This window comes from Colletotrichum scovillei (genome assembly GCF_011075155.1).
Source record: "Colletotrichum scovillei strain TJNH1 chromosome Unknown Contig00008, whole genome shotgun sequence".
Classification (NCBI taxonomy): domain Eukaryota; kingdom Fungi; phylum Ascomycota; class Sordariomycetes; order Glomerellales; family Glomerellaceae; genus Colletotrichum; species Colletotrichum scovillei.
The window spans coordinates 2731141-2758160 of NW_023336266.1; the positions used below are offsets into that span (position 1 = coordinate 2731141).

General features: G+C 53.9%; 7 protein-coding genes across 7 annotated transcripts; 4 read left to right on the forward strand and 3 right to left on the reverse strand.

The window, feature by feature from the left end:
- Positions 1-1032: 1032 nt before the first annotated feature.
- On the reverse strand, positions 1033-3423 carry HER10_EVM0000919 (choline/ethanolamine kinase). Its single transcript, XM_035470684.1, has 2 exons — positions 2014-3423; positions 1033-1955 (listed from the first exon to the last, which is right to left on the reverse strand). The coding sequence occupies exons 1-2, from the start codon at positions 2743-2745 to the stop codon at positions 1434-1436; spliced, it is 1254 nt and encodes a 417-aa protein (XP_035330385.1). The 5' UTR covers positions 2746-3423; the 3' UTR covers positions 1033-1433.
- Positions 3424-5304: 1881 nt separating this feature from the next.
- HER10_EVM0003819 (uncharacterized protein) lies at positions 5305-10971 on the forward strand. Its single transcript, XM_035473483.1, has 3 exons — positions 5305-6497; positions 6550-6946; positions 7003-10971. The coding sequence occupies exons 1-3, from the start codon at positions 5666-5668 to the stop codon at positions 7958-7960; spliced, it is 2187 nt and encodes a 728-aa protein (XP_035330570.1). The 5' UTR covers positions 5305-5665; the 3' UTR covers positions 7961-10971.
- Positions 8901-10511, reverse strand: HER10_EVM0010018 (helix-loop-helix DNA-binding domain-containing protein; the record flags this gene model as incomplete). Its single annotated transcript, XM_035479488.1, has 1 exon — positions 8901-10511. The coding sequence occupies one exon, from the start codon at positions 10509-10511 to the stop codon at positions 8901-8903; it is 1611 nt and encodes a 536-aa protein (XP_035330925.1).
- Positions 10972-12261: 1290 nt separating the features above from the next.
- On the reverse strand, positions 12262-14987 carry HER10_EVM0005746 (uncharacterized protein; the record flags this gene model as incomplete). Its single annotated transcript, XM_035475350.1, has 7 exons — positions 12262-13029; positions 13101-13295; positions 13637-13689; positions 13935-14071; positions 14311-14432; positions 14704-14735; positions 14975-14987. 7 exons carry the CDS (start codon positions 14985-14987, stop codon positions 12262-12264), a joined length of 1320 nt encoding a protein of 439 aa, XP_035330685.1.
- A 1284-nt stretch (positions 14988-16271) lies between these two features.
- On the forward strand, positions 16272-19207 carry HER10_EVM0000400 (uncharacterized protein). The gene is made up of 4 exons (XM_035482829.1): positions 16272-17206; positions 17421-17541; positions 17912-18062; positions 18124-19207. Exons 1-4 carry the CDS (start codon positions 16984-16986, stop codon positions 18274-18276), a joined length of 648 nt encoding a protein of 215 aa, XP_035330357.1. The 5' UTR covers positions 16272-16983; the 3' UTR covers positions 18277-19207.
- Positions 19208-23778: 4571 nt separating this feature from the next.
- HER10_EVM0011830 (La domain-containing protein) lies at positions 23779-26260 on the forward strand (the record flags this gene model as incomplete). Its single annotated transcript, XM_035481248.1, has 2 exons — positions 23779-25131; positions 25199-26260. The coding sequence occupies 2 exons, from the start codon at positions 23779-23781 to the stop codon at positions 26258-26260; spliced, it is 2415 nt and encodes an 804-aa protein (XP_035331022.1).
- Positions 26261-26365: 105 nt separating this feature from the next.
- HER10_EVM0009249 (uncharacterized protein) lies at positions 26366-26734 on the forward strand (the record flags this gene model as incomplete). Its single annotated transcript, XM_035478740.1, has 1 exon — positions 26366-26734. The coding sequence occupies one exon, from the start codon at positions 26366-26368 to the stop codon at positions 26732-26734; it is 369 nt and encodes a 122-aa protein (XP_035330884.1).
- Positions 26735-27020: the final 286 nt, after the last annotated feature.

Consider the following 27020-nt stretch of genomic DNA (forward strand, 5'->3'; position numbering starts at 1 on the left):
CACAGAGATCGATCCCCATCAACTGCCCAGACGCCAGAGATGTGGTCAGTGCTGAGGCTGAAAATGATGAGGAGAGAAGGAAGGGCAGGGTGTGTGCAGCTCTGCTTGTCCAAGCTCTGCCCTCTGTCTCTCTCTCTCTGTCAAGGTATCCGTATCCTTGAGGTAGGAATGAATGAGAATGGGAGCTTGGAAGGAGAGGGAGGGGTGGGTGTGTTCCGTTCTAGGACTGGGTACTCCGTACACGTACAGACTGACAGAGTACGAAGTAATACGGGTAGGTACGAAGACGGGTAAGGTGGGCAGAATTTCCTCAATTTTAGCATGTGCTTGCAGCTCGCAGATATCACACACACACACATACGACGCTGCGGGCCACATCTGTTGCTTTCTTCTTTCTTTCTTTTTTTTTTTTTTTTTTTTTTTTTGCATTTTGCAATATTGACTCTATTGCAGCAGTTTTTATCCACTTGCTTGACTCGCGGCAGGCAAGTGGACAGACGGTGGATACTGTACTCCGTAGCAGAGGTTGGATACTGCGCAGGTACGGATAGACCATACGGATTACCTAGGTGCGCAGCTGAGAGAGAGCTCTGAGCTTCCGCCCAGCAGCTGTGGCCCACAGCGCGCCCAATCCAATCCGTCTGGCCGGTAAGACAGTTTGGATTTTGGGGGCCAAACGGGGGGCCAGGGGGAGGGGGAAGGGGGGTTAGAGGTAGGTTGCCGTCGTCTGCTCGCCCGGAAAGGGGACCGTCGGGTAACCTGGGCCCACGGGGGGTGGGCTATTGATAATACCTTGCTGCCAAACATGTTTCTCGGACTTCAGTCTTAATCGGGTCCAACTCTGGGTTGGAGACTTGGAGTCAGTCTCGTCTTGAAGTCGTTCTTGGAGGCTTTCTTGGGGTCGCCTAGCGCAGTAGACTGAAAGTATCATCTCCTTGGCAGCTCAGCAGGGTCTTCTTCGATTCAAGTACACTACTTAGTTCCCAGGTACGTTCGTATCTTTAAGTATTTGAGGTCTCTCACTCCATGTAGCCCGAATCCTATTTTCCCTTTCGAGATTGATATTTCTTTTATTGGTCAAGAAAGCCGAGTTTTTTTTTTTCTCTCTCCTGACTCTCGTTCTTTGCGTGGTATTTGATGAATTATTTATGAGGAAAACTCCCGTCTAACCCCTTCCCCAAACGCCCCGGAGCTCTGTCCCGGCCTTCGTCGAGCTCATGTTGAATGACGCCGGCCCGTACTGATATTATGCTTCGCTTGCTTCAATCCATTTCTGTTGTGCTGTTGAGGTTGACGTCCAGAAACCGTTCCTCGCCGATAAAAACTCCATGGCAAGCTTATTTTCTCCCTCTCTGTTTTGTCCCTCTGGAACTAGCTGCCTTCAGATCTCCATAGCCTACCGAGCCAAACCCGATCGTAACAGAGCTTCCACTTCACTCCAGTTGCTCCCAGCGTCTCTCACGCAGGGGCTTCTCTTTGCCGGCCGCGGCTCTGCTGCCCTCTTTCTCTCCCTTCCACGCCCAGTACTCGGCGAGGCGCGTCTCCGCATACGAGGCGTAATCAAAGTCGATCTCCGAGATGACGGCTTGGATCAAAGCCCAGATGCCCCAGTAGAATCCCGGCACGCCACGGAATAGGTCCACCTCATGTGTGAGCTTTCGGACCTCCGCCTCGATATCAACATTTGTGTTGTTCTCGGAGTACTTGTAGAATGAGCGAATGTACTCCTCAATGAACTCTCGACGCTGGGACTGGGTAGGCATGAAGTTGTAGTCGCAGTCGAATCCACCCCACTCGGCCAAGTGATTGGCGATATCGAAAGCGGCTGGTGACGGCGTGGCATATTCGTAGTCGATGAACGTCACTGTGGCTTCCTTCTTGGGGCCTTTGGCGGGCTGGGTACTCGGTAACACGATCACGTTGCCGCTCAACAAATCGCAATGGGCAAATACTAGCTGTTACGAGATAACCATTAGCAACTATAGAGAATCCTGGCGGCTCTATATGACTTACGCCATCAACACCTAGGCCAGGGCGTTGGCTGAACTCCTCCACAATGTATTCAAACTCCTTCTGAAGCTTGTCTTGTCTCTCCCTCTGGACCTGTGTATCGCTGGGCAGGGCCAAAATCCATTTTTGCATCACTGACCATAGGTTCGGCACCGGCTTCCCAGGTGCCGCGTTCTCGATGATGGCGTTCAGGTCCTGATCATGGCCCTTGGCATTGCCATTGGTAGACGTCTGGTGTGTAATGCAGGGCACAGTGGCGTGCCACTGCGCTAACCTGCTGGCGACGGCTCGATAGATGTTTGGCTTTCTCAAGTCCTCCGGTGCTGTGACGCTGCCCTTGATAAATCGGTAGAGCATGCCATTCTGGAATCGGGCGAGCAATTCAGGGGCAAGGCCGTGCTTCATGAGTAGTTCATGGTTCTGAGCTTCGCGCTCGCGGTCGATGAGGACAGCGGTTCCATTTCCATACGCGCGCAGCAAGATGGCCTCTCTGCCTATATCCTCCTTGGACCAGCCCTTTCGCTTGTTGATGGCTTTGAGTAGGGTATTGGTGATGCCGTCGGTGAAGCGAACGAATTCGATGTTGGAGTCGTCGGAGGCCCAGTCTGGTCGAACAGTCAGGATTAGACTAGTCGCAGATTGCTGAGAGTCTTCGCTGTCGTAGAAAAGGGGAAGTGTTCGGACATGGGGTAGCGCTGACCCGTTAGGGTGGCCGTTGCTTGCACCTTGGGTCATGATTTGACCGAAGGGATGAGCGAACTACGTGGGCGAAGGAAGGGATGGGTATGTCGAAAGGGCAGGGACAATACCGAAGAGGTCGATAGCTGGATGAGGAGGCCCCTGTGGAATTCGGCGGTTTATTCAGTCGCTGGTGTTGTGCGACCTTGGCACTTTGGATGATGGCAGAAAGGGGCTTACGGCGGTCTGCAAGACGTCAAGGGGTAGCGAGGATAGCGAGGCTATTCAGGAGAAGAGAGGAGAGGTGCAGAAGGCTATGAACAAAGCGAGATACGGATAGTAGTCGGTCGATATGTTGGTGGTTCAGGTGTGTAGGAAGAAGAAGCGGGAGTGGGAAGAGAGGAAGGTGGGTATTGTCGGATTGATATTGGGAAAAAGATGAGGGACGAGGGGGTACTGGGTTGGGATTGGCGCCGTCGAGAATAATGGTGGCCGAGCACGAGACCTTTTTCCTTCCTCGTGCGGATCCCCCAAGGTATGAAAGAAAAAGGTAGTATCTTTTAGGGAGTACCCAAGTGGTAGGTGGCAGTGGCTCTCGGAATGATGTGGTGCGTTTGGTGGTTTAAAGTGAGATTCGCGTTGGGGAAATTACGGTATGTGCGAGTGGCTAATCTTCTTTTGTCGTCGGTCAACGAATCGAGGAAGAAAATCAGAAGGAAGAAGGGAGGATTGTGGACACTGGACAGAGACACAGAGAGACACAGAGACTGAGCGAGAGCATGTGAAGAAGGTGCAGAACAGAGCAACTTCCCACTTTCCACCTTCCAGGGACCTTATGGATACCGCACTCACAGAACAAGCCAATTACCTCGTGCCTTGCTCAACTTACGACCGCCACATGAGTGGGCCTGCCTCTATGGTGTACCTTCCCTTTCTCCCAGACCCCCAATTTCACCATTAGTTTCCTGGGTGTATGCGCGTACTCCGTACGGACACAGCAAAAGAGCTTTAGATGGAGCAGATTTTCAATCTTCATGTTCAGGGTCTCTCTGAGCGGGGGCAGTGCCGCAGTGGGAACCCGTTGTGATTGGGGGGCCGGGGCGCTCCCGCGGGCGCTTTTTTCCCAACAACGCCTCCGCTAGCAAGGACAGACCTCAAGCAAACGCTCAATCTGGACTGACTTTGCCCTTGTTTGTTGGCCTTGTCTCTGTCTCTGCACAGGACGCAGGACGCGTGGCACGAGCGTCACGGCATGGGCACCGAGGAGAAGGAACCAAGGTACGCTGCTGTCCATCTGTTGCTCATACCTTACGTAGTCTAAGGTACCTTACCTGCCTTAGGTACCTAGGTACTCTGTGAGCTATTCGTGATTAGATAGGAAGGCACGAGGAAATGGATGGGGGTCCGAAACCACAACGACTGAGAGGCGCCCTTACCGTCATTGTTGCCTCTCTTTCCCCAAGTCCTGTTCCCCTCCCCCTCCACACCTGGGGCTATTGGATGGTCTACACTAAACCCGTACCATAAGGTACCTACCTTACCACAAGCATTGGGTTCTTTCAAGAGTCCATAACAGTGGCATCCAAGGGTCTAAGGTACCTACCTTACCACAAGCATTGGGTTCTTTCAAGAGTCCATAACAGTGGCATCCAAGGGTCTTGCAGCTGCTCGGCAATGCAGTGCGACAGCCACAACGGCCTGACGAGCCTGGATTGGATCGTAGGACCCAGCTGCTGAACCGTCTCAAGAGTTTCCCCTCATTCTGTCCATCCAATAGTTGTTTCCGATGCCCAGGAGCCATGCCGGAAGTTCGTCATCGTTGGAGCTGAACCTAATGTATCCGTAGAGCACCACCACCACCATCACCTTCTCTGGGAGCTTTTACCTACAATACCTATGTACCCGTCCCTTTCCCCAGTCATGATCAGCGCGGAAACCCGTATCGACTCACCATCTGTACAATGCAACTTCGCGTGACGATGGTTGTGCCTTTACTATGTACTGTTCAGTGAATCGGGGTCGGGAGCTAATTTCGCCATGCAATGACCGTTCGTTTCGCAGCCGACCGTCGCAGAGGCGCATTCCCTTGATGCACCTTTATCTTCATTCAAGCCACAGGCTGAGGGCTGCCTACCTTAGGCTGCCCTAGAAGAGGGCTCACCGACTCTGTGTCTCTCGTCTCCTGCAGTCTAATCAAGTCCAGCCCGTCCTGAGCATCCTGATCGCGAACTGCAGTCGGGTGCCGTGTCTCATCTTTTGCTTCGAACCGTCTACCTAATACCTACGCATCCTCAATTCCCTAAACGAGCCACACCTCTGGCTTAAAACTTATCTCTCCAACCAAGGACATGCGATAGCGAAAGGTTTTAGCTCGCATTCTCGCATTAGGTACCTTAGGAGAAGCCCCGTGAACCGTTGATGGACTGAGGTCTGACGGGGCTTGCCGGTTGTCCGCTCCTCACGCCTGCCTCCAGCCGAAACCTTGAGAGCCTCAACCCCACCTTGAAGTGCCGTCGAGGAAGGTGACGGGGCCAGACCGGCGGTGCTCGGACCACCTTGCACCTTCCGGTGGCTGCTGGGCCGTTTGTACGGATACGTACCGCGGACATTAACCTCTATTGGCTGTGCTAATCGACTTCCTACGATCCAGCCACCATCCTCACTCAACCTCGGGCTTACTACAGCAGATCGCATCGAACCCGCGACCTACCTCATCCCATCTACGGTCCAGCCACGACAAATAGCCGCATGTACTACTCTCGCCCTGCTGGTCTGAGTCCCATGGAATGCGGACTGCCCAGTTCCTCTGGCGCATCAATCCAAGCCCAGGTTTTGTCGACTCTCATTGCAACACAGCCGCCACAGTAAGGACTTGTGAGTGATGATTGCCGGGCACGGCACCGTTGACATCTTGGAGCCCTTGACTGCCCTGTCATAAGCTTTCACAACCGCCATTGGATCTCTTATCGCTTCCGAAATGGCGCCGCCCGTGCTCCCGAATCCGTCCAATTTCTTGGCCGTAGCGCTGGTCATCAACAGGTCTCGTGATGGTCCCAACTTCGTCTTCCATTATCCACCCACTGTCTTGCCGCCCAACGCGCAGTCCAAAAGTCACGAGCCAGCCGATGGCTCGGCCGAGTATGATGATATCTTACTGGAGCGTCTTAACGCGCCCGGCTCAGCATCCCTCGACTCCGATGCTAACGCCGACGAGCTTCAACAATGGACTGCCGGAGATGATCACTTAATCACCGAAGATGGTACGCAAATCGTCCCATGGGAGCATGTGGCTGGGTTTCCCACCAAAGATCTCGCTAGCATTCTGACGCCAGGGAGAGCGTATCACAAGAAGCTCTTCCAACTCTCTCTGGACCCTTTATTCTGTGTTTCCTATCCCATCCACGTCCCCGAGAGTGGGACGTGGAAGAAGAAAAAGAAGAACAAGAAGGCCAAGTCAGAGAGATCCAAGTCTGTCCGTACGGAGGAATCAGCGGTATTTGTCGACTTCGACCCAAATGAGGATAACGAAGATGCCCCCAATGGCGCCGAGGCGTCGCAAAATGATGCCAAGGAGGAAGAACAACCCCAGCAAGACGAGCCTGACGACAAGCGGGCGTCTATGACTATGTTCAATCTGGTGTTCTTTCTGAACCCGAAGAAACATGAGGCCAAAGAACTCATCGAGACACTCTATCTCAACATCATTAAGAAGATCAACAAGGCATTTAAATACTGCCAGCAGCGAAGTGAATTCGTGTGGAAAGAGTCGAAACGTATCTCAGCCCTGAAGGACAAGGGACGAGAAGATAGTAAGTCAGGTTACGGGGCACCATCGGATAACAGGTGCTGACATCAATACAGGGCGTAAAATGAGTCTGCTATGGGACGAGATTCTACAAACATCATCTCTCGCAGCTGCTGTCCAAGACATCTACGAGGCCGTCTCCCAGAACAAGATTGCGGCCCTTCAGCTCGACACAGCACTGGGCCCAGTCACGCCTTCTGTGCAGATTCCCGTGCCGTTTTACGTCACGGACTTGCACAACTATGGACAGACAGAACAGAGAGGCCTCTGGCTAACGACTGCCAATTCATTCATCGGCGAAGATACCCTAGACGAACCCGGTTTCTTGGACCGCAACTTTGCCCTCTTGCTGATGGGCGACGAGAAGAAGATCATTGCCGAATTACAGGCAGATTTGGATCCGAGTACTGTAGCCATGGTCGAGTTCGCCCGACTGTCGAAGCCAACGCAATCGTAAGTGGTGAAAGCCCTCCAAGACCCACCACATACTCGTGCTAATGCTGGTTCAGTTTCTATCAAGTAGGCCAGAGCAACGTCTTGACTTTGAGCCAGGTGCGTAAGTACGCGCAACACTTCATATTCTGGCGGCGTGCTATCGCAATCCCACCCCTCCATGCCCGTGACACATACATTATGTCGCCGAACTGCGACACCCGCAACCTCTCCAGGGCAAGCCTCGAGTGGCAAAAGACGTTCCCCCTCGCACCGCCGCTCACCAACTTCCTCGCCGAGTTATCGTACGCGCCGAGGTCATATAAACACTACTGCCCGAGTAAAGCTCATCGGCCCACGTACCTCGCTATGCTCGCGTGGCTCATGCGTGGTGCATGGGTGACTCAACTGTGCACATTCGCTTACGTTGTTGTCTGGCCCGAGATAATCTACGAAGTCGAGCACAAGCTAGAAAGCGATGAATTGCGCAAGGCCGAGGATACTTCCTCCCTCAGTACCAGCAACCCACTGAGTAGCTCAGCAATCGATGCGGCAGACGGGAAGTCTGAGGCAGGGAGCAGCAGTGGCGGCAGTGGAAGTGGCGGTTTCGGCAGCGGTATCGCGGCCTACATCCCGTCGCACATTGAGCAAACGGCAGAAAAGGCACGCCTAGAACGTATAGCAGAGAAGACGCAGCGAGAGGCGGCCGAAAAGGCCACGGCGCACGCGCGCAAGTTACCGCCCATGGCGACGGATCACCCCTCAACCAACGAGGCGCCGCATCTGGCGCGAATGCCCCCCTACATCATCGTAGATGCCAAGAAGGCGACGGGCAAGGAGTCCCTCTACCTCGCGGCCATCGGCAAGCGATTCAAGGATCCCAAGGTCGCCAAGGCGTGGCAGGCCATGTGGAAGTATTTCAACGGGCAAACAGCACTGGAGAGGATCGCGTTGCAGGAAGACATGAAGCGTAAGGAGGCATGGAACCTGCTGACGGCGATGAGCGAGCATTTGCTGTGTGTGAGGCACTGGTAGGCGTGTGGTCACTTGCACGTCATCACATGTAACGAAGAACGAAGAGGTTTCGAGGGACAACTCACGATACGCTGACTGAGAGTCTCGGACATGGGGAGAGCATGAGAAAAGCATGGATAGAGAGATGAATCGCGGCACTGTGCTAGTCTGGTCACGTAGAAGAATATACGGCAGGCCAGCCGTTCATACGTCGTGGAAAGAAAGGGAGGGTATCATTGTATGTGTGCGGGAAAATGAGGCAGCAAGCAGGTGGAAGCTACTTTCCCCTGACATGCCAAACGCCAAATGGACACGCGAAATCTGGAAGATAAATCACGCCAGGGTACAACCAACCAACAAAACCGAAGGCATCCCAAGCAGATGTGTTGAACCTGAGACTGCGTGTAAGCATTGAGAGAAGAGATTTGTAGGAATAATTCCAGGACAGGGAGTAAGAACAATTGTGGGGGAAAGATTGCCTGAAAGATATTGAACCCGCGAACCATCCCCAATGCCCGCCCGCCTTGCGAATTAGAGATGACCTTAGAAGAAAAGAAAAGAAAAGAAAAGACCATGTGCAATGCCCATCCGAACCCAGAGGTATCACGTCTCCCAGTAGATGATGATGATGCTTGTAAACCCAGAAAACAGAAACGAAAATTGAAACCTTAAAAACCCAAAACAAAACCCCGAGCCGGCTCGACCAAACCACATCTCATTCCTCCACGTTGTGCTTCACTGGCTGTTGGTAAGCCTTTGGCCGCCCATATCACTGGAAAAAGAGACCTCTCAACGCCGTCGCCCACCGAAATCCTTAACCGCTCCAACGCGCTTGGATGCAACAAAGATACCATGGCTGCGCGAATGCATAAAAAGAGCGGGAACTTGAAAGGAGAAGATGACCACAGTAGGATCAGAATGAAGAAGACGGGGAAATCGTCATGGGTTCTAACAGTCCGTCCTACTGTGTCAGGTCCATGCCGAACTCGTCTTCCTCCTTGAAGTTCAGCGAGGTCGGACCACTGTCGTCATCATCCGGATCGTTCCAAAATTCGCTGCCGGCGTTAAGATCGTTGGCGAGACCGGTGCCGTTGGTAGCGCCAGGGCTGACAGAAGTGCCGTCACCAACATTGCCCGAGCCATTCATAGGCTCGCCGCGGAAGTCGGTGTGATGGGGTACCCGAAGACCAGACCCGGTCGTGCGAGAGTATCCTGGGACTTCGTTCTTGGAGATGGCTTCCATCAACTCGGTTTGCATACGCTTCTCATCCTCAGTGAGCTCAAACGGAAAATGGCCGCCGAGTTCCGCAATGGCGTTCATCAACTCCTCCTGCTGCTGCAACTTCAGATGCAACATCCACATCAGATCTCTCGTCCAGCTGACTGCGCCATTCAAAATGTCTCCCTTGTTGGGGCCCTTGTCCTTGTCCTCGAGGGGGAGGCCGGTCGTGATATTGCCTGTTGCGCCAGCTGCGCGGCGTGCGCCGGGACCAGCAAGGCCCGAAGTGGCCTGAGAGGGGTTGGAAATGCCGGACAACGTAGGCGAGAGCGGGGTGCCGTTCTGGATCATCTTGCGGATCTTCTCATCCTCCAAACGGTGGGCGGGAACTAGTCTGCTGAGATCTTGGATTCTCTCGTTGATGTTGTCTCTGCGGCGTCGCTCGACAAGGTTGTGTGATTCCCGACGCCGCTTGCGCTTCATCTCTTGAGAGGAAACCGCACCACCGGGCTGAGCCCCCAGCTTTGCGGGCATCGACGTGCCACCCTTCATCATGACCTCGTTGAGCTGAGCGAGGCCGGGTTGAATAGGCGACGAGAAGCCAGAGCCATATGACGCCGCCATGCTTCCCGATGGGGTCTGCATCCACTGACCTCCTGATGGTGATTTCTCATGCATGCCTTGGGCCCGGATGGATTGAGGACCGAAGCCAGTTGACTCCTGGGTCGCCATGGGTACCGAGTGCATTGCTGACTTAGGAGTCATGGGGCTGCGAGTGTTGGAAGATGAGCTCTTCCGTTGCATAGCTTGTGCCATTCTGGCTCTGTTCTTAGCGTTGAGGTAGTTGGTCTCGGCAGCATCACCAGTGAGGTCCGATCCAGCCAAGGGCGAGCCCGAGTAGGAGATGGGAGACTGAAGCGACGTGCCGAGGGCCTGACGGTGGTGCATCTGGGCGAATCCCGAGTTGTTGAAGCTGTGCACGAAAGGGCTTTGAATGGGGTCACCATCGGGGGTGTTGGAGTAGCCGTTGATGTGGTTTTGGTCTAGACCATGATGAGAGCCGTATATGGGTTGATTGAAGCCCATATCCATGTTTGACATTCCGCCACCAAAGTCCTGGCCGTGGCCATGTAGCGGCTGTTCGGTCGGACTTCCGAGGCCGTCGAGTAGCTCATCGTCTCCGAAGAGGGCAGAGCCGCTCGAAAATCCATTCGTGTTTCCCGAGTTGGAGTTGTAGTTGTTGGAGTAGGATGATCCATAGTTTCCGCCCATGGCCAAGTCGTTGGGATCGATGCTGCCGCCACCACCTCCACCGTGGCCACCGTTGAACTGGCCGAAGCCGTGCTGTGCCATTGTGTGTACTGTTGACACGACGTTGATTTGAATCCGCCTTTAGGATATGCTGGATCGGCGATGATGCGAGGTCTCGCTGACCTTGTAGTGCTCACACCGCCTCTTTCGTCAAGAAGTGCAGTGACAGGCTGCGCTGTGATGCTGGAATGATTGGAGAATGTTTGACTCGGAGAGGTTAGAGCTGTAGTGAGTCGACTCGTCAGCGTTGCGACCGAATATGATAATGAGGTTGCGCAAATCAAAGGTGCTCCGAGGTTCGCTGCGCGCAGGTTTGCTTTCCTGTCGGACAGGCACGAACCGGGGACTGTATATGCGGATATTCTCCGCACAGGCGCAGGCAGTTTTGAACGCCACCTAGGCAAAATAGGCAGGGAGAGCGAGCGGGAGAGGAATGCAAGTATGGGGAGGAGGGCGCGACCAAGGCAGGACTGACTCACCGAGCAAAAGGGAAAATGCCGGGAATATGTAATGTTGTTCGACAGCACACAAAACCGTTGTTACACGGCCATTCACTGCAGTGATATGGAAGGTGCGGGGATGGCGTCCTAAGTAAGGAAAGCCGGTGTCGTAGATGGTAGCGAGGCGAAAGGCGGTTAAGAGGGGGGCGTGTGTGTGTGCGCGCGAAAGAGACTGAGAGTGCAAGAGTGTGGGAGTAAGCGAGGCAAGGTTTGCGATCTAGGTCGGCTGTCGCATAAGTGTATAAAGACGAGCAGGAAATCGCTGCCTGTTGGTTTGCAGGAGCTGAGACAAGCGATAGAAGACCAAGTGTTTGTCGAGTCTTGGAGTGAGGTGAAGGAGGAGAAGGAGAAGATTGAGAGAGTTGAGTCTTGACAGGTTGCGATGGAAATGCGGTGTCGGGGAGTCGGGGGTTTGTAGTGTGGTGCGCAGGCGGTGCGATGCGGGCCTGCGGGTGAGCGAAAGTAGGTATGAGTAAGAAGTTGGTGTAGGAGCCTCGGGGCTGGGCGCTACGACTGCACTGGACTGGGCTGGGGAATAATTAGTTTAGGACTGTGTTGAAGGAGAAGGACGTGTGTAGTGTCAAGTATTTGTTAAAGTGCACGATTATCCGTACATGGGAGGGGTGCTAAGGAAAGCCCATGCGGGAGACCGATGCCAGACGCCGAGGGCGAGGGCGGGGGAAGAGGCGAGGGGTACCCAAGTACCTTGTACTTAAGGTACCTTAAGGTGAGTAAGGTAAGGTAAGGTAAGGTAGGTTTGGGGGAAAGAAGAATCGGGGACGGGGACGGACGGGGACTGGGATTGGGGCTGGGGAGGGCCCTCTTCGGCTTCACCTTACCTCTACCAAAGCTGTGGGGGAGCGAAAAGGTAAAGCTCGTGTCGGTGAGTTATCTTTGGTTGGTAACGGAGGTGCAGCGTCTGTTGCGTCTGCTCAGGAAATAAAAAACGGGACGCGTCCGCTGCAAGGGAGGTTAGAACACCTCTGCTGGAATGAATACGGATACTTTTGACGGTGTGAAGCACGCCTCAAGGCTTGGGTGATCCAGGCCCAGAGACAAGGGGTCGTGAAGGGGTTCACAGCAGGCAGGGTTTGCCAGGATGGGACAAGACAACTTGTGGTTCAGGACCTCGAGGTGTGCTTGTGCTATCGAGCATGACATGTCTGCAGTCCGGTCCGTGGGCCGAGGGGCGAAAAGGGAATAAGAGCAACGCGAAGGAGAACGGACGAGGTGCAGTGCAGTGATGGGACACGGATGCTGACTTACAGAAGAATATGGGTGGTGGGTGATATTCACCCAGGGCAGTCTCCCGACTTTACACGGTAGCTGTTGTTCCTTTCGAGAGGTGACGAGAATAACGCTTTGGCTCGGCTTTCCGTCTGACGCTTGACGTTGCACAAGAAGGAAATAGAGGTGAGAGTGAGGATAATGGTGGTGGTGGCGGAAAGGAGCTCTTGTCGATAGAAAGAGAAGGGAGGGGTCCAATACCAGGAAAAGATGGTGTGCTGATTTCTTGGTATTGCTACCGTACTTGGCGCTGCAGATGCTTGCTTCCTGGTCTGCTTGCTTGCTGTGAAGTGCCCACTATTATAGGTAGGCGGGATGGCGGATTGAAGTATTGGTGGTGACACTCGAGAGTGCGTGAGAAAGTGCGACGGACGAAATGGGTTGCCGCCGGTTCGGACGGATCGGGGACAGGTGGAATTCTTTACTGCGGTGGTTGTCGGACCCTGTACAGTGACAGTCGACTGCTTGGATTTGGGCCAGTCAGATATGATATCCGCAACACAGGAGTGAAAGGAACAAGAGAGGTAGAGAAGAGCAAGTGAATGGATGCGATGCAAGGAGAGGGAACGGAAGAGGGCGGGTATGCCATGTATAATAAATGTGTGGCGGAAGAAGCGGCTGTGAGGCTGAGTCGTGGAATACAACTCAACGAGGGGGGTGAGGAAGGCTACATTATAAGGAAGGGAAGGGGATTGGAGGATGCGCAGAGTAGTGTACCAACCTTGCTGAGGAGAAGGTGTAGGGAGTGACGAAGTATGTCTTTCTCTCTGGATCTTCAACGCAAAAAGACCTGGCGGTTAGTTTGGATAATGTCTGATGTGAAAGTAAAGTGGCGTTTACTCACTTGAATAGGTAGTTCCCGGAAAAGCGGTGCGGTTGACGTGCAGCGGTTTCTGGGGTCTCCTGTAATTGTTGGTTGGGGGCGGTTTTTTGGGAGTGTTTGTTCCAGGTAGGACGAAATGATTCCTCCGTGGGGAATGCGGCCTGTGTGCGGGTACACCGTAAAGGTCCACGGGTGCGACTGGAGAGTTGGAGAAGTCTGCAGAGGAGAAAGGGCCAAGATGGCGGTCGGAAACCGGCTCGGAGTGGTAGTGGGCGATGATCCCTGTCGATCGCTAGATGCGCGTCTTTTCGCACACTGCTAGGGCGAAGGTGAGGTTGGTGTTCGTAGTAAGGTAAGATATATCGGGGTAGTGTCGTAGACACAGATGTTATTTCTTGCGTGGAAAAGCAGGGAACAAGACAGTGTCTCGATCAAGATAAGGCACTAGGAATAGGCAGGCAGAATGCGTTGCCTTAGGTTCTTTCCAACTTGCTTTGGAGAGGTAAGGTAGGTACAGAGAATAGTACAGAGTACTTGTCTCTCGAAATAGGACCTACTGCGTAAGTGGGTTGGTTGCTGTCGCTCCAAGTGTCGCCGTTCTTTGCTGGCGCTGTAGGCAAAATTAAGTTTCGGCCTGCCGATGTCTGGAGCAAAGCTCCCGGTCGGTCCAGAAGAAAAGAAGGATCAGGGTCGTCGGCGAGACGGACTCAACGTGCTCCTCTAAGAAAAAGACCGGAGTGAGAGCTCCCCGAATTGTCGACGCCGTTGCGCAGGGGTTTCGGACCCGGCGGCTTGGGAAATCTTGGATAACTCGCGCAAACGTATTCGGGATCACTAAGCAGTGACCAAGTTTACGTTCAAACGTTCCAACTTTCCAGAGATCCCGGGCGGTGATGTCCGACTCTGTGCAAGGTAGGTATCGTCTACTTGCTTGTCTCTTTGCTCTACTATCCCAGCGTCTAGGTCGGTGCTGATAAGTTGCGATGGTGAGCCTGTATTGGTACGAATGAGAGCGTTCCTCCTGTGTCTTGTATCGATGGTCTGTGCGTCGGTGAGTCGAGGTAAAGGTAAGGAACTTTGGGGCCTCTGATGCATTGGTATTGGGTATTGGGTATTGAGTCCGGATCTCGGCTGGTTGTTTCTGTCCTCCCTTGTCAACTCTTGTTTCCCTCTTGGGTCCTGTCTGTTCTGTTTCGTTTGCCAATTCCCAGAACGGGGCATCTCCACCTACCTCCTCTTGATTTGTGTTTTCAACGTAACTCGAGAGTCAAGATTCGGTCGTTTCTGTTGTTTGAGGTTGTGTTTGCTCAATCGTTTCCTCTTCTCTTCTTTCCTCTTCCTTTCTCTCTCTCTCTGTTGTACAGAGGGAAACGCGCTAGCATTTATATCAAGGCTGCGTTCTATTAACAGACACAACTCCGTAAATCATCTGGATGAGGCTTGTCACTTCACTTGCATCTCCTGACTCGTCCCATATTCCGGGGGTGGCACCCCCATTCTATCCTCACCGGGACGTTTTGGCAGCCTCTTGGTCCGAGTCGGGATAAGATGGAGGGCAGCCCGGACCCCGTGATGCCTCCAAGTCAGACGGCTAAGACAACTAACGCACCTACTGGACCCGCACCGGCCGCGACGACTCACGACGCTCATCGGGACCTGCTTAAGGATCGGCAGGAATAAGGTGGTCATGCACATGAAATGTCTAGCTTTCCCTCAAAAGAAGACATCACGAACTCATGTAAAACTGGGCTGCTCCATGGCTCCTAGACTGCCCGGCCAGGAACCCGAGGCCAGAAACGCCCCAGAATGCCCTTGGCTTAGATATGGGATTCTGTCTCATTTCGCATCGCCTTGTTTAGAAACCAGTTTTCGATTCATCCCGCAGAACACCTTACCCATGGCGCTCATGGTCCATGGCTGGCTCGACTCCTAGTTGGACGATATAGCTCTAGAGCCCTGCGCAAACCCCGCCAGCAAACACATTCCTACTGGGAGAAGCCTTGTCGACGCCCAAGATGTCGGCTTGTTGGCATTCAGATCAGGCATGGAAGGGAGAGCTCTTATCCGCGAATCTGAGATATCACACCAGGTCGATGCAAGACTCGTGTGTGCCAGAAGCTTGGAAAACTCGCGACATCTGGAACGGGTGCAAACATCTTCACCGCCTCGAACCATTGCCTTATCGCCTTCTGCCTCGACTATGACTCGCTTAACAGAGAGACAAAGAGCCTGACCGCCGTCTGGTCGCATACATTGATATCTTGGGTATATCCCGTTTGGGGTAGCACACACACATGCACACACACACACACACACACACATACTCATGCCTCTGTCTGGCAAGCACCTTAGACAATCGAGAGGCCGCCGCTGTGATGTCAAGGGATCTCGAGCCTTGTCCCCTGTGGCGTACACATACTGTGTGTAACTTGGGCTCTTGACGCAAGATACATGCGAATTTGGTTCAACATCTCAAGAGTATCGTGATTAGATGGGCGGCGCCAGCGGCAGTGACAAATATCCCAAACATTGTCTCCCAAGCGTTTTACTCCTCTCCAGATCATCACCACCACCATTACGGCATAATAGGACGAATATCTGCTGGGAAAACCCACCCCTGGCCAAGATGTGATCGCCCGCTCCGCAGTGAGTGCCGGCGGCAATCCTACCCCAAGTGGCCTTTACCTACTCGATGCGGCCTCGACTTTCCCCCTCCTGCACGGCTACCAGCAGAAAGTCTCAGAGCTGCAGCCGCACTGTATCAACGACGTAAAAGATGGTGAACCTGTCAGAATGGCGGTTCTTGCGCCAATGTAAAGGTTGCAAAGTGCCTCTGGAAGGTCGGGTCGGGTGTGGAGTAGGGGAAGGCTTCCAATCATGTGCTGCCGATTAAGGATAAGAATGACCTTGTGGACCCACCCAGACTCTGAGGAAATGGAACTGGATGTTCTCGAGTGTGTCGAGGTCTCAAGGTGAGTGTGTGGTGAGGTGCTGAACCAGAAATTCGATAACGCTGGTGGCTGTGTTGGTTGGCTGAAAGCCCGGATTTCGGGGGATCATGGGTACGTACTTCCAGCCGACAGGTGGTCTGTGTGTCCGGGGAAGGATGCAGCCGCTGATTGGCCGGATTCAACCGCACCTGGTACACCTGCGCTGCTTCGCTCTGAGACATTCTCAAGCTCACCCTGCCTTGCTTCTTCTGCCAGACTGCCTCGCTCTCAACCTCCGTCCCGTTCCATCACCTCCCCACCCCCTTCATCAAGCTATCAACCTCGTGTACCAGCCGCCTTAGCCCCCCTCCATCCTCAGGCCGTTGGCCGTTTGCCTTTCTGCCTTCGCCTTCGTCTTTGCGTCTGCCTCCAAGACTTACGTTATTACGACACGGTGCGGTACGCGCGGACACTAGGCCACCACCAAGAGATCAAGACCAGCCTACGTCGCATCACAAATCGAACAGGTGGTCTCCCAATAGCCCACCTTCTTGTGCACATTTAATCGTATGCATCTTCCGACCCTCCCCCTCCATCATTGACCATGACCCTGTATATCACCCAAGCTGACCATCTTGGCTGTGGAGAAGCAGCTCGACAACCGTCTTCCTGACGCTCATCTGCCGCGCTATACCAGTCATCTACTCCCGTGCTCTCCCAGCACCTTCGACGGAGGCCACCCCGAAATCGCTCTCCGCCCAATAGCAACCTTTCCGCAACCCGACTCCGAGCGGGCTGCCCCCGATACTGTCAAGGGCCACCTGTCACTTGACCACATACTGCTCGACGCACAGAGAGGACGCTCCCGCTCTTGCGTGCATCTTTTGCTACTTATCTGGTTTCCGCGGGAGTAACGACACCTGCGTCTAGCACGTCATAGTTGCATCTCTCGGCTCCCATATCCCACCGTTACGATGGCGTCCGCTTCTTTCAGAGACTCGATGAACTCCCTGGGTTGGTCAAGACGGGACCAGGACGTGCCCGTCAATACGGCGCAACAGTCCGGCCTCATGTCTTCGATCAAGTCTCTCAACCCCTTTGGAAACAACAGCTATATCCAGCTCCCAACAACCGAGGGCGCCGGCGCGCCCCTGCCTGCTGCCAACAGGAGGGAAGAAGAGGAGGGCTTCGCAACGCGTGAGTCATTTCGTCTGTGTGCTTTCGCCGTCCCACCACCTCTGGCAGCTTCATCCTTGAGCTCCCAGCTCCCCTGCAACTGGCATGGCCTCTACTTGTGGATTTCCCATGTCTCGGATTGCCATGTGAGCAGGCGGGCTTACGAGGTGGTGTTGTCGTGTCCGCTCCATCTTCTCCGGAACAGCCATGCTAACGTTGTATATTCCACTTCCAGTGAGTCGATGGGATCGTTTGCTCATTTTTGGTGCCTGTAACCTGGGCGCCCTCGCCTGCTTCGTCATCTGCTTCGCCTTGTTCCCGGTAGTAGCGGTGCGGCCGCGCAAGTTTGTGATTCTGTGAGTTTCCACGCTCCCTTTTCTCTCTACCCTCTGCCCTTTGCCTCGTCGTAAGCGATTCTGCTCTCTTCCGTACTTCCGTGGAGGATCACCCCACGGGTGCTTATCAACCCGGCTAGTTGCCGGCGCGGCAGATCGACAAAGGGGTGTTTGGATCGGTACCTATTGTGCCGTACCCGAATGTAGCCTTGCCCCTTTCTATCTACCCGCCTTTCATGCCAGATGATCTTGCATGGCGAGCTAGTTATGAGCACCTTATCCGGTGATCGAACGGCGTGATGAGGACTCTCGGAGGGCTTAGCGTTGATACGGCGTTCGCGTTCGCCATCTTCGAGTCGCGTACCTGTTGCTAACATTATCATCTTCCCAGATGGACACTTGGCTCCCTCCTGTTCCTGGCGTCCTTCGCGGCCGTCATGGGCCCGATGGCGTACGTGAAACACCTTGTCTCCGGCCAGCGTTTGCCTTTCACTGCTGCCTACTTTGGATCGCTTGGGCTTTCCATGTACTTCTCTCTCGGTGTAAGTTCCATGACGTTGTCATCATTACGAGGCGAAAGCACGCCGGCTGACTCCGACATAGCTTCACAGCACCATTTTGACCTTGATCTCGGCTGTCATCCAACTGGCTTGCCTTGTTTGGTACCTAGTCAGCTACTTCCCCATGGGCTCGAGTGGACTGCGCCTGGCCACCACGTTTGGCGCCAGAAGGGCTGCTGCCTGGATGACGGGCTGAGCTTGGAGCTCTCATGTACACCTTGTAAGATGAAGACGAAAAATGATTATGGATGATTGTACCACGGTAGCTAGTCGGCATTGTTCTGCTGTTTGCATATAGAGTGGGCAAATAAGAGTATCGAAATAAGGCAGATGTCGAAATGTAGTTCACGTAAACGTACCACATAGTCCGGGCGTTCGCCTGCACTCGTAGCCGCACCCACTCGCCATTAATAAGAGAGGCCATGACTTTGACCTGAATCGGTCTCTCAGACCTGGTATGATATTCTAGGTATGCTCCGGGCACGATCATCTAATCTTGTTCTCCATCTGGGATCTTGAGTCCCATCTACAGCCTTTCCCCCGGCTTACGTCGCCAACTCCTCTATAATCACAGGACATCAACCCTTCCAGTGAGGAGTCCTCACACTCTTGAAGAAACCCGGCATCGTTTGATCACATACGCAAGTTCAACTAGGGGCATCGTGTTCCTTCGGGGGCTAGATTCCCTCTTCGGCTTGAAACTTCGTTTTTTTCGCCCGATAGATTTTTGTCTCGGTCAAGATATTCGAGGTTATGAATCATCTCGATCATTCGTCGTGATCATTATAATGGTAAACAGTGGCGCATTCATTCTACAGTCTACTCACGAAAGCCTTTGTTTTTCTCTGCCGGGTGCTTCATGAACGATGGCCATCGAGTGACTATCTCTCCACATCGGAAAGACGCATAGTCTTGTTCTAGCTTGAGTTGACCATCAAGTCTGAACGTGAAGATTGGCCACTTGCTGGCTATACACGCCCACCTCGCATGGTAGCAGTCTCGGTGGAACGTCGTGGGACTAAGTCAGGAGTGAGCTTCACTTGCAAATCTTGACTCTCGACTTGAAAGACCAGGAACTATGTAGCATTTTAGAAAGATCGCAAAATTCCGGGCATACAAAATACCGGCTCTTCACCAGATGTATCCCGTACTACTGATTGGAAGTCCTCAGGCGCCGTGTGTTTGAATGCCCCTTTTGTTTTGTTTTGTTTTTTTCTGGATTCTCTTTTTTCTTTCTTTTTTTCTTCGTCAAGGGTCTCTGGACAGCTCGGCCCCACAATGATCGACGGATTAGCCTCTGCCGAGAACCCTGAGAAAAGGCCATGGCGTGGTGATTTCCGTATCTCTTTTATCTCTCGAGTGATACTTTTAGTGCTCAGGGGTAACCTGAGTTAGTCTTATCAAATCCCGCTGTTGATTTCATTGCAAGGCTGAGAAAAATGGTAATTAGAGGCCGAGAGGGAGGCTCTCACGGGGGATGGAAAAGTCACCGAAAGAGTGTCCACTTCGGACGGTGGATCCCGGCACGGCCAGGAAGGCTCGGAAGGCGAGTCAGTCCACTTCATTCGAGAGAAAACGATGACTGTCCAAGGGTCCCGGTGGAGAAGCACTGATTGCGAAATGGGATCCTGGAAGGCTGGGAAGCTTCGCCGAAGAGGAAAGTGGGAAATAAGAGGTTGTTGGCCGAAAGTCCCGTATTCAGGCGCGTGTGCGCAAACCCTCTTAGATGAGCTTTTTCGATATGACTAGGTTGCGAGCCACGACAACTCCGGTGCCCTGTCTATCAACATCGAATATTCGATATACTAGACGGTGAGACTCGCTGTTGTTAACGCGAGTCCCGCTTGGCTTTCCCTGCAGAAAGTTATTCCGAACGGGCTCCTTCCGAAGGATGCCGGGTAAGATCATCCAGGTTTCTGCATCAAACCTGTGCCTTTTGCGCCATTCGAGCGGTGGCTGGAGGTCAAGACAGTATAAGCAAAGGTGTCTAGCCAGTGTGGCTGGCCTGAATCGTATCTGACTGCCTGCACAGGGCTTGCTAAGCCTTTTCGGCTCTAGACAGACGAAGACACAATGCATTGGATTACTAGGCTGCGCTATGTCGGGGTGAACCACGAACGCGCAACTGTGTATCAAAGGCGTGGGCTGACCTGTCGGGTTGTTGCTAAAAAAAAAAAAAAACAGAAAATACCGAAGAAGACGAAGGGAAGAATTCGACCGGGGTCGGGAATTGCCCACCGCGTTTTGGTAGGCGACCGGACATGGCGAATCGTCGTCTTTGATGTTGCCCATATCGACCTCAAAGGCGTCGACGATGAATGATTAAGGCAGCCAATGCGATCAATGTGAGAGAGGTGGTCATCGCAACTGAAATGGCCGAGGATTCGACAGATCAAACCGTGGCATATTACTATGTATGTACACCCACGTCCAGTGCATAAAAGGGCCCGGAAGTCGTTCCGATAACAAAGCGGACAAAGAAGGTCGGCCGAATGTGGATGACCAAGGACACGCTCTGTGGCGGTGTGTGTGTGTGGCACAGTGATGCGGCGTATTCGTACTTGTAGTCAGCAAGGTCAGTTGACGCTCGTGGGACGAGGGCTTCAAAGTATACACAGTAACGTCGGATGGAGGGCGAGGTTATGTAATCCACATTCTGGAGTTCGAATAGCAAGCAATGTAGCCGCGCTTACCGTTCCCCTCTTTAGTGCTGGCCACGGGGATTCAGAGGGTTGGATGCAACGCAGACTGCAGAGGAGACGCGGTCCAACCGGCAATCATTGCAAAAGAGAGGAATTGTGCGTGGGCTGTGAATTTGCAAATGGAGAGGATACCAAGAGTCAAGCGGGCTTCTCAGTATCCATTTTCTCCGCGTCAAGGTACGTACCGATGTAGCCAATGGCGCCTGCCATTCGAAAGGTAACTGGAAAGTGCATACCGCCTCGGTGCACCTGCCTCACTTTGGACATATTAACTGGAATCCGCAAAGAGTCCCTTTTAGGTAATTTGCAACTTCTACGAGAATGCCGATGTGTTGAGGTAGTTATGGCAAGATGAGGAATCGCCCCCTCCCCCTCGAAGGGCCCAGCTACCTACTTACACAGGTCTGACTTGCAGCAGAGTCGAAACCATCCATCTGCCCGCTCGAGCGGAAGGTGCGGTGCATTTCGGCGCTGTGAGGTGCGTCTGTACATCGACAACAGCGCTCCGTGACATACGATACAAGCGACACGGGCGAATAAGGCTCTAGCTAAAGGATCATCACACAAAAAGGCACATGATAAAAAATGAGAGAAATTGCCTTGGCCTGGTGAACAACCGACTTATATTCGCGCAACCCCACCAAAGCCGACAAGGAACCGGAGGGGGATGGATGGGATGGGCACGCATGCAGAAGGTCGCAGCCAGCAGGAAGAAGAAGCAGGAGCAGAAGCGGGCAGACCATTTCCGGGTTAGATACGGAGAAAGGAGTTGGTAGGCGAAAAAAAAAAAAAAAATCCAATGACCACAAAAAGGTAGAGAGATCCTAGGATTCGGTTTGATGCAAAGCGAGGTGGTGACTACGCAAAGACTAACACTTACAGGCTACCCGTGCTACCGTGGTGGAGGCCATTGACCAGAAGAGGAGAGGAGGGAGGGGTAATTTGGTATATGTTTTTTTTGTCCTCGTTTCGTCTAAGTACTGTCCTTTGAGCCTGTGTTTTCCTCACACAACCCAACCTTTTCTGACTTACACCGAGGTCATGATCCAATGATGGGCTGCTTTTACCACCAATCTTTGTGTCATGCCGGTTCCGTCGGTGCGTCTTGCTTCCTGCTTGTCACGCCTGTGCCCTGCTGTTGCTACCTTGCCTTAGTGCAAGGTAAGGTATCCGTACTCTGTAAGGCAAGGTAGGTATGTAATAATCAGTGCCTTGCTTGTCTACCCTGCCCTGCCGGGTCGGAGCGATGGGCAATTTCTGCCGTTGCCGGCCACTTTAAGCCTACCCATGTCGTCGGAAGCCTTGAGTATCCGCGTTTCCTGACTGGTCCAGGTTTCGCGAGGTACCATGCCTTAGTCCCTTCCAGCGGCCTCACGGCCTCAGGTAGGAAATATTTCGGCCACCGCCCGCCCCGTCAAAGACAAGACTGGAGTCACTGGACGCCCCAACCCACGTCAGTCGGTGGTGACCCCTCCATCCTCGGCCTCCTGCGCGCTCTCCCACCTCTACCGTGAGGCACCTCGCCTTACTGTGGTAGGTAGGTAGGTAGGTAGGTAGGTAGGTCGGCTTGCTCCCGTCCCATCCTTTCACTCCCATTGCTCACAGCACATCGCCTGAGACATGGACCTATTGGATGTTCTGGATGAATGAGACTTTCAAATTACCTACCTACCTACCTTACTTCACCTACCTCTTCGTCTTCCTATACGCTAGGTGTCTTGTAATAAAGTCTGATGAATGGTTGGGCGTGTCTTCTCTTAGATGAGGTGGTGCATGCCCTGCTTCACCGACAATGACCTGCATTCAACCTGCCTGACATCAGTGTGTAAGGTAAGGTAAGCCTAGGTACCTAGGGTAGGTAGATACGTCTGTAAGGTAAATGCCCTGAGATGAATCACCAAGGTACCTACTCCCGTACATGGAAGCCCGCGGATGAAGCACCTCCCGCATCTCAGTGAATTGTCAGTGCCTTGGGGTCCCTTCCCTCAACCCCAAACCGAATTCCAATCACCCGCTGTGCCAGCGTCCCTTCCCCCCCCTCCCCGCTAAAAAGTCAGGTCAACCAAGCTGCCTCCACCTTTTACCTCAAGTGCCAACCTGGTAGTGGCTTTCCCGAGAAGAAAAAAATTCATTCACAAAAAAAAAACTCGGGCCTCAGATTTTATTCCTGGGCCTTGTTCTCCTCCTCTCCCACAACCACACATATCTCTCTCTCTCTCTCTCTATCCCTCTCCTCCACAAACCTTGCCCTACCGGTATCCTTGTGGTCATTCTTCCTCTGTTCACTCGTCCTGCTCGGTCGATACCTTTCTGTTCGCCAATTTTACAATAGAGGACATTTCGTACACGACCAGCGAGACCCCTCAGGCCATCAACCAAGCCCTCCTCCAATCGAAGCCTTGCGTTTACCGTCTTCCACGTTTTCTTTGGATCGCCGCAGCCCGAGCATCTCCGGAACGTCTCGCCTCGCTTGCCTTTCGCAACCCAAAAAAACACACTTCGTTGACGTGCCCTCAACCCACCTCCCCCCTCTTCGTTTACGAGGAACACAGCTTCCACCGCACCTCATACCATCTCGCTCGCGCACTCGATCCTACTGATTCGTCAGTCCTCGCGTGCCTTCGTCCTAAGCTCGTTTCCGCAGTCGCCCCGAAAAAAACTAGCCACCTTCCGGCTTCACTGGACCAGCAGCACCTGCTCGTCCCGACATTCTTGCGTTTGCCTCAATCTTTGACGGCTTCCGACAACATCAACCGGCACCTGATTCCTTTTACGGCACCTCAGGCCGCCGACCGACTCATTCTTCCGGACCACGCGAAGAGGCTTGGTTCGCCCTCTCCGGTCTGTCTCCGTCTCAGGAGTTGCTGGTAAACCTCGGTTTACCCAAATAGCAGGATACACAACAGCCCGTTCGCGGCTACTACCTCAGGGCCTGGCAGGATTAGATCAGTTGATCATCTTCCCTGGTCCCTTGTACCCCAATAGTCTTTCGAGGCATGCCTATTTCTGCATCAGACCTAGCATCAGACACGATGGCTACTGCATTTTCTTACGCTCAAGCCGCCAAGGGTCAGGCGGCCACAACACCCGCGGCCCAGACCACCGAGAACGGCAAGGACTCCGCGAGCTCAGTAAACGGCGAACAACCGGGTGCCGAGCCCACCGCTGTCAAGAGCACCGACTCCGTTGACGACGAGTCCTCGAGAAATACCACTCTGAAGGCCCAACTGGCTGCCAAGCAGGACATTTCCTCTGTCCAAGCAGAGGCCAACAGCACGAACACACTATCTGCCGCCGCTTCCGTCACCGACTCGCGACGCGATGACGAGGAGGCCGTTACCGAAGCCTCTGCCCGCCGAAGTGAGAAGAGTGTGAGATCGGCAAGCGCATCTACTCGCGTGACCGACGAGGCCGAGCCGAAGAAGGGCTCTAGGAAGCCGAGAAAGGGCAAGGCTGGAAAAGAGTCAAGTGAGGATGCGAAGAAGGAGAAGGCCGCAGAGCAGGAGAAGGAGGAGCCCAAGATTGAGCTCGTCGAGGCGCCGCTTCCTTCGGTCAATATCTGGACCCAGCGCAAGGAGACTGCGGCTCACAAGACTTCTGTCACCTTGCCCGCCGCCAATGGTGCTTCCAGTGCATCTACCCCAGTTGACACCTGGCCTAACAGCCAGGAGTCTAAGAAGAAGAACAAATCCGCTGACGGCGCTGAAACCACCAATGGCGTTGCTGCCGGCAAGTCTCAACGCAAGGCTGGCGATGGTGATGCCGCCGCCAGAAGAAACGGTGCTCGCGGCTCAAGGGTTATTGAGAGAGATAGCCGACTGACCGAGGTCCCTCCCCCTGTTGGCGACGTTAACTCATGGCCTACGCCTGAGACGGCGGTCAAGGAGATTGTCAAGGAAGAGAAGCGCAAGCCTTCCGAGAAGGTTGAGCGGGTAGAGGTCGAGGCCCAGGATGATGCCGGCGCCAAGGGACGTTCAAAGGACAAGTGGGAGCGTATGGACTTTGTCCCTACCGTCCAATTCTCCACTCCCATTCCCTCAGTTAGAGGCTCTCGAGGAGGACGAGGTGGTGCTCGTGGCGGACGCGACGTTACTTCTCGTGGCGGTCACGGTGCTGCTGCTGCTGCTGCCGCCGCTGACAAGCCGGCCGGCACTGCTGCCCCTACCAAGGCTGGAAATGAAGCTCGTGACCGCACTCGCGACGGTAACGCTCCGGCCAGAGCCAACTCTCAGCCCCCTGTTGCGAACAAGCGGGCCTCAATGGAAGTCTCTAACGGCAAGGAGCAACGCAAGCCCACGGCGCCCAACTCTGGCGAGCGCAACAAGGAGTCGCAGTCAAATGCCACTAATGTAAGTTGATTTCTGCCTGGGTTGTCCCGCGATACCGTTTACAACATGTATGCTAACCCATGGAAAGGAGCAGGCCGGTCCTGCCAGAGAGAGAGGCGAAGGCCGCGGCGATAGGGGCCGTGGCGGATACCGAGGCCGCGGAGGCCACCCTGGCAACATGCCCATGCACGCTCAGCAGTCTTCTTACATGTCTAACGGCAACTCCTTCGGCTCACAAGGCCCCAGACAGTACGCCAGCCCTCCCCTTCACCAGGGCGGCAGCTTCCAATCCTCTTACGGAGGTTCTCAGTCCCGCGGTGGTCGTGGCGGCCGTGGTCAGTCAAATGGCTCTGGAGCGTTCCGCGGTGCTGGTGGCCCTTCGAACTCTGGCCGTATGCGTCAAGTTCAGACCAACATGAACCAGGTCTCCTGGGATTACGGAGTCCCCATGACCCCGGGTTCTTATGCCGCATTCTACGAGCAAACGAGACATATCATGATCCCTCAGATGGAGTACTACTTCTCCGTCGAGAACCTCTTGAAGGATACCTACCTGCGCAAGAACATGGACAGCCAGGGTTTCGTGCCCTTGGAGCTTGTCCTCGGCTTCCAAAGGGTTCGTTCGGTGGCCGATGCCCAGACTCTGCGCGCAATCATTGCCGAGTGCCCCCAGCTGGACTACGTTGTCGGCGACGATGGCATTGAGAGACTGAGATCTCGTACCCACTGGCAGAAGTTTGTCTACCCTAACATGGAGCTGCGCTTCGATGCTGCCCGCAACGAGGGACCTCAGTACTTCTACCCCCGTTCCCTCCACGCCATCGCTCATTACGACCACGGCATGCTCGGCGACTACCCTGTCATCTCGCCGACTGCTGCCTACCCCAACGGTGCCGAGAACAGCTACGTCGCCTACCCCACTGAGGCTCAGGGAGGACAGCCGAACGGCACTGTGAACGGCAACGCTGCCGAGACACAGCTTTCTGCTCAAGTCCCCGAATTCCAGCCCGGTCCTGCATCCGAGCAAACTGCCGAGACCTCGGCGGAGACGGAGAAGGCCCAGCCCCTCGTCAATGGCTCTGCCCACACAGAGAGCGCACCCTTGACAAACGGAAACCACGCTCAGCCTTCTGAAGCCCTCCAGTCCTAGTTGGACGAAGGCATTGTCGTGGGCTGTGGCAGCGAGGCGGCAGCATCAGGATGTGGTGACGACAGCAGCAACTTGTCGAGTCCTTCTCAACGCGCACACCTGCTGATGCGGTTTCGAGGCGAGAACTCAGTTGCAGAGTCTCCTATTGACGACATCCCGTACCCTGAGTTTCGTCAGCGCGCGCTCTCCCAACGGCAAGATACTTTAGCTGGGGAAATTCCCGGCGATATGAAATCCCTTTATCGGTTCTGGTCTCATTTCTTGGCCCGGCATTTTGATTTGGAGATGTTTGAGGAGTTTCGGGCATATGCGGTGGCAGACGCCACTGGGGGAACCATCAACACAACTGGCCTCAAGCACTTGATTGCATACTATGAAGCGGTCTTACAAGAGGACAAAGAATACCCTCTGGACAATCTAGAGTCTCTCTATGGAGAAGCGAAACGGCTAGCTGCGACAGCCGAGACCCCTTGAGAGTTGGCATCTGGGTCGGTTACAATGACGAGGATGTTTTACGAATTGGGCAACTCTTGTTGGAATTTTTTTCGACAACAAGCTGCGATAAACCCACCTAGGTTGCGGTCGCTCGATTTTCCGTCTTGGTCAATGTCACCGAGTGCATTTTCCCAGTACCGTTGAATCTGCGACGTTTCTTGGGGGTCATCCGGGACGAGGTCGCAGTTGTTGTCGTCTTCGAATGGTTGGAAAAGTTATCTGCTTCTTTCTCTCACAAAAGGGCATGGGCCGCAGCACAGAGAGA